Source organism: Chlorocebus sabaeus, chromosome 2 (assembly GCF_047675955.1).
Source record: "Chlorocebus sabaeus isolate Y175 chromosome 2, mChlSab1.0.hap1, whole genome shotgun sequence".
NCBI classification, from domain to species: domain Eukaryota; kingdom Metazoa; phylum Chordata; class Mammalia; order Primates; family Cercopithecidae; genus Chlorocebus; species Chlorocebus sabaeus.
Genome location: NC_132905.1, coordinates 35,618,373 through 35,637,763, shown reverse-complemented (window position 1 = coordinate 35,637,763; position 19,391 = coordinate 35,618,373). Strand labels below are relative to the sequence as shown.

At 44.7% G+C, this 19,391-nt stretch overlaps 1 protein-coding gene across 2 annotated transcripts in view; it reads left to right on the top strand.

Annotated features, from left to right (window-relative positions):
- Positions 1-17,114, top strand: part of RNF24 (ring finger protein 24) — an 87,583-nt gene extending 70,469 nt beyond the window's left edge. For both annotated transcript variants that reach the window (XM_008019742.3, XM_037990826.2), the window contains 2 exons: positions 10,937-11,016; positions 11,815-17,114. In XM_008019742.3, the coding sequence (XP_008017933.1) occupies positions 10,937-11,016; positions 11,815-11,953 (219 nt within the window). In that variant the 3' untranslated portion in view covers positions 11,954-17,114. The remainder of the gene's footprint in view (positions 1-10,936; positions 11,017-11,814) is intronic.
- The last annotated feature ends 2,277 nt before the right edge of the window (positions 17,115-19,391 follow it).

Here is a 19,391-nt window from a genome sequence, read left to right as displayed (position 1 = left end):
CCAGGCTGGAGTGCAGTGGTACAATCTTGGCTCACTGCAACCTCCACCTCCTGGGTTCAAGCAGTTCTCCTGCCTCAGCCTCCTGAATAGCTGGGATTACAGGCACCCACCACCACGCCCCACTAATTTTTGTATTTTTAGTAGAGACAGGGTTTCACCTTATTGGCCAGGCTGGTCTTGAATTCCTGACCTTGTGATCCACCCGCCTTGACCTCCCAAAATACTGAGATTATAGGCATGAGCCACCGTGCCTGGCCTCCTTTAGTAATTTTCTTAAAGCAGGTCTTCTGGCTATGAATTCTGTTAGTTTGCCTTCATCTGAGAATGTTTTTATTTCACCTTCATTCCTGAAGAATATTCTTGTATATGGAACTCCAGGTTGACAGTTCTTATGCCTCTTCCTTCTGGCCCTCCATGATTTCTGATGAGAAATCAGGTCACTTGAATCATTCATCCCTTATCAGTAATGTATCACTTTCTCTGGCTGCTTTTAAGACTTTTTTCTTTTTCTTTAGTTTTCAGCAATTTATGATATATCTGGGCATGGATTTATTTGGATTTATCCTATTTGCAGTTTACTCAGCTTCATGAATATATAGGTTTGACTTTTGCCAAGCATGGGAAGTTTTCAGCTATTATTTCTTTAAATGTTTTTTCTGCATTTCACTCTGTCTCTCTCCCAGAACTCCAGTGACACAAATGTTAGACCCTTTGTTGTTGTTACACAAGTCCTTGAGAATTTCTTTTCAGTAATTTTCCTCTGTTGTTCAGACTAATTTCCAATGTTCTGTCTTCTAGTTCACTGATTCTTTCCTCTATCCCCTCCATTCTGCTGTTGAGCCCATCCTTTAAGTTTTTTTATTGTGATTATTCTGTTTTAGTTCTAAAATTTTCATTCAGCTGCACATGATGGCTCACGGCTGTAATCTTAACACTTTGGGAGACCAAGGCGGAAGGATTGCATGAGCTCAGGAGTTCAAGACCAGCCTGGGCAACATGGTGAAACCCCATCTCTACAAAAGAAAATACAAAAATTAGCCAGGTGTGGTGTGCGCCTGTAGTCTCAGCTACTCATGAGATGGGAGGATCATTTGAGCCTGGGAAGTCGAGGGTATAATGAGCCAAGATTGTGCTACTGCAGTCTAGCCAGGGTGACAGAGCAAGACTCTGTCTCAAAAATACATATAAAATAAAATTTTCGTTCACTTTGTCCTTATATCCTCTATATCTTTGCTAATAATATCTGTTTTAGCATTTATTTCAAGAGCATTCATGATTGCTCATTTGAGCATTGTTATAAAGACCTTAAACAAAAGACCTTTGTTGTATAATTCTGACATATGTGTCATCTCATTATTGGAGATGATTCATGTGGCAACACCCTGTGGCTCTGCTCTGCCCTGCTTTCTGTAGAAAAGGACTACACAAAGGTAACTCTATTGGAGTGCCCCTTGTGTGGAGTGGCATTAAAGACATTGCTTCCTTATTCTTCTTTCTCCTCACCTCCTCATAGGTTCATCCCCTTCCTTTTGCTGCAGTGAGAAAGTGGCTCTGGCTATGTGAGTTCTGTTTTGTCCCTTTCTTATATAGGAGATTCAATCCACTTGGTCTTTCTAGGATTATTGATCAGTCTTCTTATAAATCACATTCCTACATTTATTTATTATCTTCATTTATTTATTTATTTTGAGACAAGGGTCTTACTCTGTCACCTAGGCTGTGGTGCAGTGGCACAATCTCGGCTTACTGCAACCTCCGCCTCCGGGGTTCAAGTGATTCTCCTGCCTCAACCTCCCAAGTAGCTGGGATTACAGGCATATACCACCATGCTTGGCTCATTTTTTATATTTTTAGTGGAGACAGGGTTTCACCATGTTAGCCAGGCTGGTCACGAACTCCTGACCTCAGGCGATCCACCCACCTCAGCCTTCCAAAGTGCTGGGATTATAGGCATGAACCACCATGCCCGGCTCCTAAATTTATTTTTGAATCAGTATACAAATACCTGGAGTTCAGCTGAAGTTGGTCACAGATTAAAATTGTTAAAACATCTTTTAAAAATCCAAAGCATTTATAGGGAGCCAACAGTGTGCCAGACCCTCGAGATTGATTTGTCAGAGTATAGTCCCTCCCTTCCCTCCAGGAGCACAGATCCCACAGGAGAGAAAGTCATTAGTCAGTGAGACAAGTACAGTCAGTAATGGGGCAAGCACGTGAGCACAGAAGGGCCATAGAAGCTGCCTGCTGTACTTCAGTTTGGAACAAGAAAGCCAAATTTATCCTGAATGGCAAAACCATCTTTAAGTTGCTATACTAGCTCTCGAGGATTCCAGCCTTAAATGACATCTCTGAACCAGAATTGCTGCCTCTGCAGACGATGTGATATCCTTATAAGTATTCAAAGAAAGGTATAATAATGAATGCCCACCACCACTGTCACAGAATGATTATCTAAAAAGAAAACTGGACATGTGCAGTGGCCTCACAGCTGTAATCCCAGCACTTTAGGAGGCTGACAGGAGGATTGTTTGAGCCCAGGAGTTCAAGACCAGACTGCAACATAGTGAGACCTCTTCTCTACAAAAAATTTTAAAAATTAGCGAGGTGTGGTGGTGCATGCCTGTAGTCCCAACTACTCAGGAGGCTGAGGCAGGAGGATCGCTTGAGCTCAGGAGGTCAAGGTTTTAGTGAGCCATGATCATGCCACTGCACTCCAGCCTGAGCAACAGTGTGAGAGGCTGTCTCTAAGATAGATAGATAGATAGATAGATAGATAGATAGATAGATAAGAACCTGTCTCTAAGATAGATAGATAGATAGATAGATAGATAGATAGATAGATAGATAGATGAAAAAAGGCCGGGCATGGTGGCTCATACCTATAATCCCAGCACTTTGGGAGGCTGAGGTGGGCGGATCACACAGTCAAGAGATTGAGACCATCCTGGCCAACATGGGGAAACCCCATCTCTACTAAAAATACAAAAAATTAGCTGGGCTTGGTGGTGGGCACCTGTAGTCCCAGCTACTCAGGAGGCTGAGGCAGGAGAATCGGTTGAACCTGGGAGGCAGAGGTTTCAGTGAGCCAAGATCGCGCCACTGCCCTCCAGCCTGGCGACAGAGCGAGACTCCATCTCAATAAATGAATAAATGAATGAATGAATAGGGAAAAAAAAGAAAAGGAAAAGAACCATTTTGGCTGAATCACCTGAGCTACAGATCATTTTCATTCTGTGACACTGTCTTCCTCTCACCCTGACTCTCCACTCCTTAGTCTGTATCTGAGGTAAATTTATAGACTATGTCAACCACTTGGAAGTTATTAAATCCTTCCTACGTGGGCATTTTAGAGATCATACACTCTGTGAGTACTAGAAAATTGTGCCTGTTTCCAACACACATGCTGTAGTTAAAGTCATTTTTACCTAGGACTTGTTTTATTTATGGGTATAATAGTGTGATATACATGGAATCATGTACAAAAGGTGACAAGATTATCAAGATGTCTGCTTCTTCATATAATTAGGAGCAAGGGAACTAACACTTTGACAAATTTAGACAAGGTAAGTATTATTCCCTATTTTGCATTTGCAGATATTGAGGTTTAAGAAAGTTTACTAGCCAGGCACAGTGGTTTGTGCCTATAGTCCTAGTTATTCAGTAGGCTGAAGCAGGAGGATCACTTGCACCCTGGAGTCCAGCCTGGCAACATAGCAAGACCTGTCTAAAAAAAAAAAAAAGTTAGAGAAAAAAAGAGAAGTTGAATAGAATGGGCAAGTCATCTAGCTTCTGTGTGTAGAAAGGGGATGTTTGCATCTGGAACCATTACATCAGGATACCTCTACTGCCCCCACAGATGTGAAGCTTCTGCTGTTCTCCAAGTTGCAAAAAATTACTTTTGAGTGACTTGACCCAGCTTTCTTCTGCCTTCTGGAGATCCCATTAAGTACCTTTCTGACTTTCAATATGTAAAACAAACTCAAGTATCTATAAACTGACCAACTAGTAAATGTCTGTTTTTAGCCTAGCTTCCAGCAGGCCTGACATTATCATAGGACTCATTCTTTCACTTAAAAAAAAAAAAAAAAAAAAAGACAAGATAGGCCGGGCACAGTGGCTCACACCTGTAACCCCAGCACTTTGGAAGGCCAAAAGTGGGCAGATTGCCTGAGTCCAGGAGTTCAAGACCAGCCTTGGTAACATGGTGAAACCCCATCTCTACAAAAAATACAAAAATTAACCAGGAATGGCAGTGCCTGTCATCCCAGCTATTTGGGAGGATCACCTGAGCCTGAGGAGGTCATGGCTGCAGTGAGCCATGATTGCACCACTGTACTCCAGCCTTGGCAACAGAGTGAGATTATTTAAAAAAAAAAAAAAAAAAAAAGACAAGAGTGTTGGGGAACACTTCCCAACTCATTTTTAGAAGGTTAGTATTACCCTGATAACAAACCCAGACAAAGATATTACAAAGAAAGAAAATGCCAAACCAGTATCTCTTATGAATATAAGTGTAAAAATCCTCAACAGAATATTAGCAAAGCAAATCCTACAGTATATAAAAAAAGATTATCTACCATAATCAAGTGGAACTTATCCCAGGAATGCAAGGTTGGTTCAACATAAGTAGATCAGTCAATGTGATACACCTTATTAATAGAATAAATGGGGGAAGAAAAGACATGGTCATCTCAGTAGATACAGTATAAGCCTTTGACAAAACCCAGCTTTCTTTCACGATAAAAGCATTCAATAATTCAATAAACCTAAAAATAGAGGGAACTTCCTCAGCCTGTAAAGGGCATCTGTAAAAAGCCCACAGCTAATATTATACCTAATGGTTGAAGACAAAGTTTTCCTTCTTAGACAAGGAAGAAGACAGGACTCCTGCTCTTATCAATTTTATCAACTTGTTACTCAAGGGTCTAGCCAGGGCAGTTAAGAAAAAATAATAAAGGGCATTCAGATGGGAAAGAAGTAAAACTGTCTATTTGCAGATGACATGACTTTATAAATATTATAGAATACTAAATAAAAAAAAACTGAGAGGCTGAGTGCGGTGGCTCATGCCTGTAATCCCAGCACTTTGGGAGGCTGAGGCGGGCAGATCACCTGAGGTCAAGAGTTCAAGACTAGCCTGGCCAATGTGGTGAAACCCTGGCTTTACTAAAATACAAAAATTAGCCAGGCATGATGGTGGGTGCCTGTAATCCCAGCTACTCAGGAGGCTGAGATGGGAGAATCGCTTGAACCCAGGAGGCAGCGGTTGCAGTGAGCAGAGATCATGCCATTGCACTCCAGCCTGGTGACTGAGTGAGACTCTGTCTCAAAAAAAAGAAAAAAAGAAAAAGAAAAGAACAAAAAAAAAACTATGAGAGCTAATAATGAGTTTATCAGGTTTCCTAGATATAAGATCAATATACAAAAACTAGTTAAACCTACACACTAGCAATTAAGAAAATTTCATTTGTGGCCAGGCATAGTGGCTCACACTTGTAATCCCAGCACTTTGGGAGGCCGAGGCAGGCGGATCACCTGAGGTCGGGAGTTCGAGACCAACCTGACCAACATGGAGAAACCCTGTCTCTACTAAAAATACAAAATTAGCTCGGCATTGTGGTGCATGCCTGTAATCCCAGCTACTCAGGAGGCTGAGGCAGGAGAATCACTTGAACCCAGGAGGCAGAGGTTGTGGTGAGCTGGGATCACACCATTGCACTCCAGCATGGGCAATGAGCAAAACTCTATCTCAAAAAAAAAAAAAAAAATTTTCATTTGTAATAGCATCAAAAATAATAAGATACCTAGGAATAAATTTAACAACAGAAGCCCAGATTTATATGCTGAAAACTATAAAACATTGAAAAGATAATAAAACCTAAATAAATGGGATGACATCCCATGTTCATTGGTTAGAAAATTTAATATTGGTAAGCTGGCAGTAGTATCCAAAGTATTTACCAAATCATCTTTTTCAAAATCCCATCTGCCCTTTTTAAGCACAAATTGACAAGCATATGAATTCTAAAATTCACATGGAAATGTAAAAGATCCAGAATAGCCAAAAGAATCTTGAAAAAGAAGAACAGAGTTAGAGAACTCACACCTCCCAATTTCAAAACTTACTATACAAAGCTACAGTATTTAATACAGTGTGACATAGGTATATTGATAGCTGTATAGATCAGTGGAATAGAACTGCAAGTCCAAAAATGAATTCAAACATTTATGGTCAGTTGATTTTCAACAAGGGTGCCAAGACAATTCAGTGGGAAAAGAATAGTCTTTTCAATCAGTGGTGCTGGGACAACTGGATATCTACATGCAAAAGAATAAATTTAGACATCTACTTTATACTATATACAAAGATTGCTCAAAAGTTAAAGAACTAAATGTATCAGCTAATATTATAAAACACTCAGACATAAACATAGGTGAGCCCAGTGTCATGGCACATGCCTGTAATCCCAGCTCTTTGGGAGGCTGAGGGGGAAGCTCCCTTGAGTCCAGGAATTTGAGACCAGCCTGGGCAACATAGCAAGACTCTGTCTCTAAAAAACAAAAAGGAGAAATAAACATAGATGTATAAATCTTCATAGCCATGGATTGGGCAGTGGTTCTTAGATATGACATCTAAAGCACAAGCAAGCTAAGAAAAAATAGTTAAACTTCATCAGGCCACCCATGGCTCACTCCTATAATCCCAACATGTTGGGAGGCCAAGATGAGAAGATTGCTTGAGTGCAGGAGTTCGAGACTAGCCTGGGCAACATAGTGAGGAGACCTTGTCTCTACTTAAAAAAAAAAAAAAAATTATCTGGGTGTGGTGGTGTATGCCTGTAGTCCCAGCTATTTGGGAGGTTGAGGCTTGAGGAGCTGGAGGATTGCTTGAGATCAGGAGATTGAGGCTGCAGTGAGCTATGATGGCACCACTGCACTCCAGCCTGGGTGACAGAGCAAGACTGTCTCAAAAAAAAAAAAAAATTAAAAACTTTTGTGCTTCAAAGGACATTATCCTGAAAGTGAAGGCAACCCACAGGGAGAAACTATTCACAAGTCTTATATCTGATAAGGGTCTGGTATTTAAAATGTATAGAACTCTTAGAACTCAGTAATAAGCCTGCAAAATAAAAAGATCTGCAAATATTTTCTCCCAGTCTTTTCATCCTAACAGGTCCTTTGCAGAAAGAAAATTTTTTAATTTGATCAAGTCCAGTTTATCCATTTTTTCCTTTGATTGCTTTGCTTAGGTTGTGCTTTGGTTGTGCTTAGGTTGTGTTTCTGCTTAGGCTGCGTGTGTTTTTAATGTCTATGAATGTGCAGTGCTCTAACATCATTTGTTGAAAAGGCTTTCTTTCTGCCATTGAAATGCTTTTTGCACCTTTGTCAAAATTAGTTGGCTCTCTGATAAGGGAGTTCAGTCTAAAATATATAAAGAACTCTTACCACTTAATAAGAAGAAGAAAAATAAGCCAACTAATAAAATGACAAAGGACTTAATAGGCATTTCTCCATCGAAGATATGTTGTGGTCAATAAGCACGGCATCATTAGTCATTAAGGAAATGACCCATTTACACCCATTAAGATAACTATAGTAAAAAAAGACAAGAATAAGTATTGGTGATGATATGGAGACATTACAACCCACACGTACTGCTGATAGGAATGTAAAATGGTACAGCCACTTTGGAAATCAGTTTTATAGCTCCTCAAAAAGGTAAACATAGAGTTACCATATGACCCAGCAATTCCACTTCTTGATACATACCCAAAAGAATGTAAACAAGGACTCAACCAGATAGTTATACACCAGTGTTTATAGCAGCATTGTCCACAATAGCCAAAAGGCCTGTAATCCCAGCACTTTGGGAGGCCGAGGCGGGCGGATCACAAGGTCAGGAGATCGAGACCATGGTGAAACCCCGTCTCTACTAAAAAATAGAAAAAAATTAGCCGGGCGCAGTGACGGGCGCCTGTAGTCCCAGCTACTCGGGAGGCTGAGGTAGGAGAATGGCGTGAACCCGGGAGGCGGAGCTTGCAGTGAGCCGAGATTGCGCCACTGCACTCCAGCCTGGGCGACAGAGCGAGACTCCGTCTCAAAAAAAAAAAAAAAAAAAGAAACAACGCAAGTGGCAATCAACACTGTTTTTTATTGTTTACCCAATAAATGGGTAAACAAAATGCATTACATACATACAATGGAATATTATTCAGCCACGAAAATGAATGAAGTATTGATATATGTTACAATGTAGATGAACCTTGAAGACATTATGCTAAGGAAAAGAAGCCAGACACGAAAGATTACATATTGTATGGTTCCATTTATATGAAATGTCCAGAGTAGACAAATCCATCAATAAAGAAAGTAGATTAGCGGTTGGTTGCCAGAGATTGGAGAAGGGAGAAATGGGGAGTGACTGCCTATGAATATGAATATGGGCTTTTTTGGGGGGTGGGGGTGGCATTTGATGCAAATGTTCTGGAATCAGATGTAAAGATGGCTGCACAACTCTATACCTAAAACCTGCTGAGTTGTAATATTACTTAAAGGAGTGAATATTATAGTACATTAATTGTATCTCAATTTTTTAATGGTGATGGGAAGTCACACTGGAGAAACAATCTCATTGAATACTGGAAATGAAAGTTTATTTGCAAAATATGATCTGTAAAGGAAAGTTGTAAAATGAGTTTGGCTCTCAGGGAACTTCTAGGAAGTCATCTGAGGCTTTTCTCTTTTTGTGATTGCCATTGACTTTGGTCACCTTTAGCATTTAACGTGTCGGAGTTTATCTTGTTTTTTCTCAGGTGGCTATAGTTTTAGGATTTGTTTATTCAGAACATAATAGCACATTATACCATTAATAGTAACTCCATTTTGGGGCCGGGCACGGTGGCTCATGACTATAATCCCAGCACTTTGGGAGGCTGAGGCAGGCAGATCACAAGGTCAAGAGATCGAGACCATCCTGGCCAACATGGTGAAACCCCGTCTCTACTGAAAATATAAAAAATGAGCTGTGTATGGTTGGCGTGCGCCTGTAGTCCCAGCTACTCGGGAGTCTGAGGCAGGAGAATCACTTGAACTCAGGAGGCAGAGGTTGCAGTGAGCTGAGATCACACCACTGCACTCCAGCCTGGCAACAGAGCAAGACTCCGTTTCCAAAAGAAAAAAAAAAAAAGAAAGAAACTCCATTTTGAAAAGGCTACTAATCTAAATAAGCAACTCATCCAACCTGTGCGTCAATAGGATCAGTGCTAAATCTCCAGAGGACAGTCCTGACCCTGTTTCGGAAGGTGGGGCTGAGAGGAAAACTGGCTGTTGAAGGCCAGAGGGCCAATCACACAGTCTAGGAGATGGGAGCATCATTCCCTCTTTACAGGTGGGAAGCTGAGGCCCAAAAAGATACCACTAGGCTGAAACTGCTGGATTCTTACCTTTACCAAAGCATAGCTTATTCTCAACCTCCCTTCAGAAAACAAAAATGGGCTTGAAAACAGTACTTCCATTATAAAATGTAGACATCAATAAAAACAACTGGCATTGGTAGACCGCCTTACTGTATCCTTAGCCCTGCCCTCCAAGCTGAGCTGATGACAGCCCTGTGTGGGGTGGGGCAGGTCATGTCCTTATTGTACAAATGAAGGAACAGAGCTCTGTGAGGAATCTTGAGGGCAGAGGCCACACAGCTAGTGTGTCTGAGCCAAGGCCAGCCACCTATCCTGCTCTCCTCCCTGCTCCCCTGCCATCTTGGTAGGGATGCTGAGTCCAACAGAGCACAGTTACCCATTCTCCTCCTCCTGTGAAGATCCTGTCTGTTGTACACACAAGGCCCTGAAAGCTACCTCAGCAAGGATGTTTAAAAACCAACATGGCACTGTTCACTGGGCACCAAGAGCCACATGTCCTGCCTAGATTATGTTACATAACCTAAGAAGACTGGGTCACGTGTTATCGGTTAAGAAACTAGTGACAGCAAAGCCATCAACAATCCAGGCTAGAAATGGTGATGGCCTGAACCGGGATCCTTGGGAATGGACAGGGAAACAAGTAGGGAGGAAGGAGTTCAACCACTGGGCAGGAGAAAGAAATGGCACAGTAGCACATCAGTACAACAGACCTGGGTCCCCAGCAAGGCCTGGCCACTCTCCAACTAAATGGCCTCAAGCAACATTATTTTCCTGAGCTTCTGTTTACTCGTCTGTAAAATGGGTCAGTGTGGCGACACGTGGTATCCACGGGCCCTGGTGAATGCCCAGGAAACAGTGTTGGAACCCAGCCCCTGGGTACGAAGGCAAAGGCCTCTCTCCAAGCCATGGAGACTAATCATCGCCTGAGAGCAGTCCTGGTCCCATCTGCACATGTTCAAGAGTTAACTGAGTCTTCAGTAACTTTTTATATGACAAAGACACTGACAGAAGGACAGTGCCAAAGTGGGAGGCCCCAGGAACTATAAATAGCGTGTTACTGCAAGCTGTACCACAAAAACAGGAGAAAAGATTGCCAGGCCTTGAGCAGTCCCTTTCAGTGAGTGCTTGGGAGCCAGGCTGTGCTGCTGACAAGGTGGAGAACCCAGGGAGCCTCAGTCCTTTGGCACACCAGGAAAGGGACAGCAGGTTAAGCTGGCAGATGTGAGAGTAACCCTCCCTCAGTCCCACACTTCTGATGCACTGAAGTAAAGGCAGCTGCCTCTTGCTTTCTGTCTTCTCCCATCTGCCCACCTCCTTGAAGATGTGGGACAGGAAGAGCAGGAGACTCATCTATTTGGGCCTGTTTCTTTTCATTCATTTATTCATTCTTTTTTTTTTTTTTTAAGATAAGAGTCTCATGAGTCCCTTCAAATGGTTGAGCCTTAGGAGCCTGCACTCTACTTTGTACCTGGGAGGGTACTTAACAGACACTTGGCTTCATTTGTGCATTTGTCTTTCAGCTCTGTGCAGTGTGCCTAGAAGACTTCAAGCCTCGAGATGAGTTGGGGATTTGCCCATGTAAGCACGCCTTCCACAGAAAGTGAGTATTGGTATGGAATTATTTAATGGGACCCGAGTTTGAGGCACATCGACCAACTTCTTTTGGGTTTTAGGGCAGTACCAGACAAGTTTGATGGCTTCATGATTGGTCTGTAATGCAGAAAGCTGACAGCACCCTACAGGCGGAATGTGTGTGTGTGTGCATGACATTAGGAGACAGCAGAGTGGCGGAACGTGACCACCACATCAGGACTATGGGCAGAGAGCCAAATGAGTCTACAGTTGGAGCCCAAGCAGTAAACAGCTATTTAGCTGGAACTTTCCAGTGAGAGCCTCCATCTCCTAAAAACTTATTTAAATCAAAACCATAGTTATTTAAAATCAAAATAAATGAAGTCTGGATATAAATGGTAGTGTGGGGCCCTCTCCTCCCACTTCCTGCAGACATATTAATATTTCTCATTCTCTTATAACTTTTTGTTTTGTATTTCTGTTAGAAAATTTTATTTTCCTACTTCTTATGTCCCTCTTCAGTGTACTTTGTTCTTGTAAGGAGTCATGGGCAACTGAGGGTATCACATACTATCTGTGGCTTCACACATGGAAGATGGGAGGCTCTAGAAGGAGGAGGGGATTGCTGACCCCTTGGCCTCTCCCCTCTCCTTCCCTCTGTCTCTTCCCTCTCTCCAGGGGGTGACATCCATTCACCACCTAGTAGGGGAGCTCCTTGGACCATACAGTAGACATTGTCTGGGTGACAGATATGGAGATGTTCAGCAAAACAGCCGTGCCATGAGCATAGGACTGATGTCTTCCCCTGTGGTGTCTCCTTCTGCAGGTGCCTTATTAAGTGGCTGGAGGTTCGTAAAGTATGTCCCTTGTGCAACATGCCAGTTCTACAGCTGGCCCAGTTGCATAGTAAGCAGGACCGTGGACCCCCTCAGGGGCCCCTTCCTGGGGCAGAGAACATTGTATAGCTTACCACAAGGATCAGACTGTTGCTGGACACGACGTCTGTGTGGAGCTAGGAGGAACACAAGCGGTGTCTGTATTGGCTGCTCTCTACCTAGGACACCAGCTGCCACTTCTTTTGCCTCATGAAGAACTCTTGGGCCAGCCAAGCTGGGAACCTAGGTGTGTGGGTCTTGTGACAACCAAAGCACTTTGACAGTACCCCCTGCCGAGAGAAGAGGAGTGGATGAGCCTGCGGGTTTGCCTCGAGAAACTTCATGAGGGTCTCTTACTAACTCCATTACACTCTCTCTCCTGGAGTCTCATCTCCATGTCAAGCAGGAGGGTAAAGAAGGGAACTAAGAGCAGGTCTTTTAAAGCCACACCCCTACCTGCGGATGGATGGGTTTCTATATAGGCCATGCAGGCCTTTGTAGCAGCAAATCCTTCCAGCAGCCCTTGAGCCAAGTAAAACCAGCACAACCAGCCGCCAGTGGTCGGTGAGGCAGTGCCCACAAGGCTCATGTTATATTCCTTTGATAAGGCCATCTTGGAACCCAAGAGCTTTGAGTAGCAGTGTCCCTCACCACCCATTTCCCCCTCAGGATTACAACACCTGCTATCAAATCATCTAAGCTGAAAACATTAGATGCACTTGGAAAGGCCTAGTCAGAAGCCATTTCCTCTTATCATTGCCCTCTCATATGCACCAGTGAGGCCCATCCAGAGCCCCAGCAGGGGGTGGGCCCTGAGTCCACACTGTCCCTGAGTGATCCAGGAGGCTGCCCACATCCCCACATGTGCACTGTGGTTCCAGTGTAGCTGCTGTGGGCCCACTGCCACCGCCTCAGGAGGGAGCCACTGTGAACCCCTTGAGTAGCTCCAAAGAGCAGTGGCTTTTTGAGAATGGCCCATACTACTGGCCAAGCTGGATGAAGGGGATGCCGACCCCTTGGCCTCTCCCACTCCTCCTTCCATCTCTTCCGTCTCTTGCCCTCTCTACTTCAGAGAAAAAAAAAAAAAAAAAACTTGTCATTCACTTTTTAACACTTTATCCCAAATAAGGTCCCTGTGTAATTCTGCAGCTGGTGATCCATTTGGAATTGTAAATAATTTCAGGAAGCTCCTGCAGGGCTGTCCACCGTTGGTGTGTGCCTCAGTATTTGGACTTGCGAAAGTGAAAGTGTCTTTATAGGAGAGAAATGCATGCTGCTCTTTCTGTCCAACTTTTCTAGAAATGACTCAGAGTCCATTAGGATTTGTGAATATTGTATAAATTAGCTATGGAAAGCAGCAGGTCAGATGGAAAAATCTTTTCCACAGCCCTGCTCTCTGCCTCCCTCCATCTTAGGAGCGCCTGCCTCAATTCCTCGTCAACTGCTTTGCTCCACTCCATCCCATAGATGTGAGTGGGGGAAGTTTTTCATTAGGAATACAGTCTGCGTGACATGGAGAATGGATGGAGGGAGCTTTGCTACTCTGCTCTTGGCATGACTCCAGGATTTTTTTCTGGAATCCAACCTGTGTCCTCTTAGGAGAGGGAACCTGTCCTTGGCTCAGATGGCTGGGGTCAGATGAGGAGGAAAATTTCCATTAGTCTAGAAAAGTGCTGGACAGAATCCAGTTTGGAAAATTACAAATCCAGTTGGTCAAAATAGGCCATTTCCTATGTGTGACCTATTCGTGGTATGCCAACTGGACTGCTTCCTAAACAGGACAAGGAAAGTGAGGAATATTTTTATATGAAAGCCTTAGCCTGTCTGGCACCCATGAAAAGAACTATGTATGCACTCCTACTTTCATCGTCTTTTTGCATTCTCTATTTGTAGCACGATAGAATTCAATGCTGCAAGACACCCCGTTTATAGTGAGCTGTTTTCAGTGACCAGTGTCAGAAGGAGGCTTGCTTCTGGACTAGCCTAATTACCAGCAGCCACCATTTTCCATGGAATGGCCTTGGGACAGATGTCACTTCTCTGTTATGTTGCTCTAACAGGAAAGAGAATGTTTTTTTCCCTCAAAGGAGGAATTTCCTATGATCAGTACTGCAAATTATTGCTGCTCACAGCTTTTGCAGGATTCTAGTCTTTCAGTTGCAGCCTTTTTCTGTCCCTGTGCATCAGTACTAACAAAAGACAGCCTCACCAAGTCCGTGTATTTGAACAGAGGCAAGTTAATTCATCCCCCTGTGTCAGAGCCACAGGCATGTTGAGGGGGTTGACACGTAGCACTGGACCAGGGCGCAAAGCCCAGATAGTTCCAGCCGTGAGAGGAAAGCACAAGAATGTCTGCACTCTGCACTCGGCACCATCTTGGGTCTGCTTTGTCCGGATGAGGGACCACTAACAACCTTCTCACCACATGTGAATGTGGAGTGATTTCAAAATGCATTCATTCTGCTAGGACTGGGCTGGAAGCGGGAACAGTGAGAGTACTTTTTCTGCTCATAGTCATCTCCCTTTATCAGCGTGACATCCTCCTGCAGCAAGCCTAGTATCACTAACAGTAGTTCCTGCGACTCTTAGCAACACAACCTGAATATTTGCTCCCTGCATCTGGGTCCTCCACCAGGGCGGGCCTGTGCATCTGCATTGCTGTACATGCAAATAGAAGGCCTTTTAATTTACATCCTCCTTTAATTCTGATTAAAATCACAGGGTTTTTTGTTTGAAAGACAATCTTTTTTTTTTTTTAAAGAATGAGTTAGGGACCCCTTTATACTCTCTTGGCTAAACACTCGAACCCCATGGTAAAGTCACCCTTTCCACATCTATCTTCAGGAGTTGCTGGGACTTGTTACTGTGTAGATGCGTGGGGATTCTGGTCTGCTCTTGGACCACTGGCTGGTATCCTTTGTGTGTTTCTTAAGCAGCTCAAAGATAGAATGTTGCTGGTCTGCTGTGGGTTAGTGGAGCATAACTCAGCCCCAACTGGACTCCATGGGTGGCTGAATCAGCAGTAGTTGCTAGGGAGACATTTGAATTCAGCTGGCTTCAGAAACGGAACAAAACCAGCCCGACTTGATTCCTGGTTGGGTCGGTATCAGCCACTAGGAAGTTGACATCTGCTTTTCTTTGCCACTTGTGATTTGGTTAGGCCTGTCCCTGGCAGATAAGGTCCTTGGAGCCTGTGCTTGCCTAGCTAGGGAAGGCAGGACAGAAATGGCCAAATAGGGGCAGGTGACCTCTGGGAAGGTCTGAGCTGAGGGATACAGGGGACCTCCCACCATTACCGGATACCCTGTTCTTGACAAGAAGATCCTTTTCCCCAGTGCCAAGCCCCTTGGATCCATCAGAGGAATAGCCTTGGGCCTTGTCCTTTTCACAACTCCACTTCAAAATCATGTCATCTCCATGGCCTGATCCTGCTCTAAGCTACTTTGAACAAGTAGGAATTATTTTTCTGAGAGGCTTTTTGGGAATTATGAAATCCATTCTGGGCGGTATCCCCAGCGCTCTAGGCAGAGTGCTGAGAGTGATGGAATTGCCTCTTGCCACTCACTAGCCTCAGGCCTTTCTGCAAGTTAGCCTGAGTCTCTTTTTCCTTACCTACCACCCAGGTATTGTAATAACACCCCTGGCACCTCTTGTGAGGGTTATGGTGCCCAGAGCCTGGTGGGCAGCAGGCCTGGTGTCATGGGGGCTGCTGATGCCACATAACATTATCTGGGTCACATGGGCTCCTCTGCTGTCATCATAGGAATAGAACCTCAGCCAAAAAGTCTCCTGAGCTGTAGGGGCTTTCCCTGAGGCCCAGGTTCACCTGGCCCCTTTCTTCCTTGGTCATCTCTGCCTTTGCCCACAGTGAATTCTGACTTGGTTGTTCAGTGCTGTGTATTCCTTTCTTAATGTTTTGAATAGGTGGTCCATTCACGTGGTTCACAAATCATAAAGTAGTTAAAAGCCTTTCTTGAGTTCCTGATGCCCAGCAAGCTCAGCTTCTCACTCCATGAGTACTTTTAGTTTGTTCCTTGGGTATCCTTCCAGAGATCATTTATGCATGTACACACATGTGTATATGTGTGTGTATACAATTTTTCTCCTTTTCTACTCATGCGATACCAGACAAGTGTATTCAAGGAACATTCCTACTAATGTGGGAAGAGCCATCCCAGAAATCAGAATACAAAATGTGAACCCAGAATTGGGGGATGTTTTTGCAATCACATTCCTGTTGAATAAGACATACTTTCATTTTATTGCAACATACTGAGGTTTAGTTTTCTTTCTTTTTTTTTTTTTTTTTTGAGACGGAGTCTCACTCTGTCGCCCAGGCTGGAGTGCAGTGGCCGGATCTCAGCTCACTGCAAGCTCCGCCTCCCCGGTTTACGGCATTCTCCTGCCTGGGCCTCCCAAGTAGCTGGGACTACAGGCGCCCGCCACCTCGCCCGGCTAGTTTTTTTGTGTGTGTTTTTTTGGTAGAGACGGGGTTTCACCGCGTTAGTCAGGATGGTCTCGATCTCCTGACCTTGTGATCCCCCCGTCTCAGCCTCCCAAAGTGCTGGGATTACAGGCTTGAGCCACCGTGCCCGGCCTGAAGTTTAGTTTTCTATACAAATCAGAATCTGCAGTCCCTCCCTTACCCCAAATGCCCAGCTAATCCAAGAGCACAACCAGATTTTTCTGATTGACTTTCTGTGACAGGATGCTCAAGATCAGGCTCTAGCTGACAGCAGTGGCACAGGCCTCTCCCAGCTCTGAGCAGCTTCTGCAGGTGCCTGGACAGCTGCTGGTCCCTCCCTGACCTTGGCCAGTTCCAAGTGAGGACCAGTGGTGATGTGTGGCTACAACTGTTGTGGTCTCTTAGGCAAACTCTTGTGTCTTTGATGCAGGAGTCTGAGCAGCAGCAACTGAAGGCTTCTATTTTGTAGGGCAGACATCTACTGAGCAAGCGCACAGTGAGTCTCATGTTTAACTGTGGATATGCCTGAATGTCCAATGTCAGTTCATGAAGCTGCTCCCTTTCCCTCCCAGCTTTTTGTTGTTGAGACAGGGTCTTGTCACCCAGGCTGGAGTGCGGTGGCACCACTGTAGCTCACTGCAGTCTCAACTTCCTGGGTTCAAGTGATCCTCCTGCCTCAGTCTGTAGCTGGGTCTACAGGTGTACACCCTGGCTAATTTTTGTATTTTTTGTGGAGACAGGTCCTAACTCACTACGTTGCCCAGGCCGGCCTCCCCACTCTATGCACACACTTTGAAAAGAAAATGCTTCCGGTCAGGCATGGTGGCTCACGTCTGTAATCCCAACATCCCAGCACTTTGGGAGGCTGAGGCAGGCAGATCATCTGAGGTCAGGAGTTCAAGACCAGCCCGGACAATATGGGGAAACAACCTCTCTACTAAAAACACAAAAATTTGCCCAGCATGGTGACGCACGCCTGTAATCCCAGCCACTCAAGAGGCTGAGACAGGAGAATTCCTTGAACCCGGGAGGCAGAGGTTGCAGTGAGCCGAGATCACACCACTGTACTCCAGCCTGGGCGACAGAGTTTTTTGAGACTAGCTAAAAAAAAAAAAACCCACAAAAAAATGCTTCCTACAGAATTTCCCCCTTATCCCTTGTTTTCCATTTGACAACAGAAATTACCCCACCAACTTTTTTTTTTTTTTTTTTTTTTTTGAGACGGAGTCTCGTTCTGTTGCCCAGGCTGGAGTGCAGTGGCACGATCTCAGCTCACTACAAGCTCCGCCTCCCGGGTTCATGCCATTCTCCTGCCTCAGCCTCCCGAGTAGCTGGGACTACAGGCACTCACCAACACGTCCGACTTTTTTTAGTAGAGACGGGGTTTCACTGTGTTAGCCAGGATGGTTTTGATCTCCTGACCTCGTGATCCACCCGTCTTGGCCTCCCAAAGTGCTGGACCACCATGCCCGGCCAGTAATTCTTTTAGTTTAAGTTCATTTTTGTCCCCGCTGATAAAAAGAGCTGCTTCCTCCAGGCAGCCCTGGTGGTAGGGGCACAGACTTGTGCCTTGCTTCCCAGCAGCTGCCCAGTGCCTCTCTGTCCACACCCACCTCCCTGGTGTACCTGCCCCCTACAGCAGCAGCTCAGATCCTCCTCTAGATTAAAACTGCAACTGGTGCCCTAACCCAAAACTTGAGAAAAAATTCTTATCACCTCCACCTTTCTGGCACTTGTAAAATCTCTGGCCCTGGGTGTTTTTTCCTGTAGCTGTTACAGATTTCTTAAGGAGATGGACGTGTCCAGATTCATGCCTAAATATCCAGTTGATAACTGGAAAATGCTGGGTCATGGTTCTTTAGTAAAGATTAGTAAGGGATCCCCATGTGCTGTGGAATGTGCTTCCATTTGAGTGGGGGTATCAGAAGAAGAGGGGCTTGCTCAGTAAACCTTACTTTGCCAATTCAGCTATAGAGCCCAAATTGAAGATGTACTCCACTTTTTGATCAAGCGTCAGCACCTTTGGCTTACCATCCAGTCCCTGCTTCTGTGACTGTAAGGGCCCCACCAGTGTCAGCGGACTTGTTTGTGCTTTGAGGGAGCTCTTCTCAGCTCCCTGTGCCAGCCCCAGGCCTGGTGGATCTGCGTCTCAGGCCCACTGCACACCGTTCCTCTCCATCTGCCCTTCCCTCCCAGGCCCCCACTAGGGCGGGGGAGTCAGGGGAGTAAGTGTGGCAAGTGTTAGGAAGTCCCTTCTGGTGACAGCTGGTCTTCCTAGAGTGTTGCTGGTAACTGTTGCCTCTTGGTCTTTTGACATCATTGCCAGGAAAGGGGGCACTTTCGTCTTGTAGTTTGGCCCTTGGGTTTCCTCACTAGGTATTGTGTAACTCCCTCAAAAAAAGGTTTATGAAATGCTGAGCCTCAGGTTTCATAGACGTGTTTGTACACTAAAAATTCTGCAGCAGAATATTTTTAAACATTCGCAGTTTTTTGTAAGCTATATTTTTGTATATTTAATTGCTACTTTAAAATTTTAATGCATTTTGCTAATCACTCTTTAAAAAATAAAACATGCATGTAATTGACTCAAACGTGTAAATAAACACAAATTCTGAAAAATACTTAAGTGTTGTGCGTATGCCTTTGAACAGGGGGAACATCCATGTGCCACTTAAGCACCTTCAGCAAGACTTGGAAACTCAAGGTGAGTGATTCTATCAGAGCTGGTAACTAGTACTGAGTGATTGTGATGGAACTTCCTGTCCCCGCCTATGGCATGGTGTGCAAGCGGGGGTGGGGTCAGTGGTGAAGAGAGTGCCAGGCCACCACAGCCAGAGAAGAGAGAATCCTGGAATGCAGAGTACAGTGGAGGCTGAAGCCCCCTGGCCTCCCTGAGCTCTGCAAACAGCTAGATACAGATAAGCCGTCTTCCACGTGAACACCAGCACCAGGGTGACCTGAAATAGAACTTTTTTTTTTTTTTTTGAGACAGTCTTGCTGTCACCCGGGCTGGAGTGCAGTGGAGCAATCTCGGCTCACTGCAGCAACCTCCACCTCCTGGGT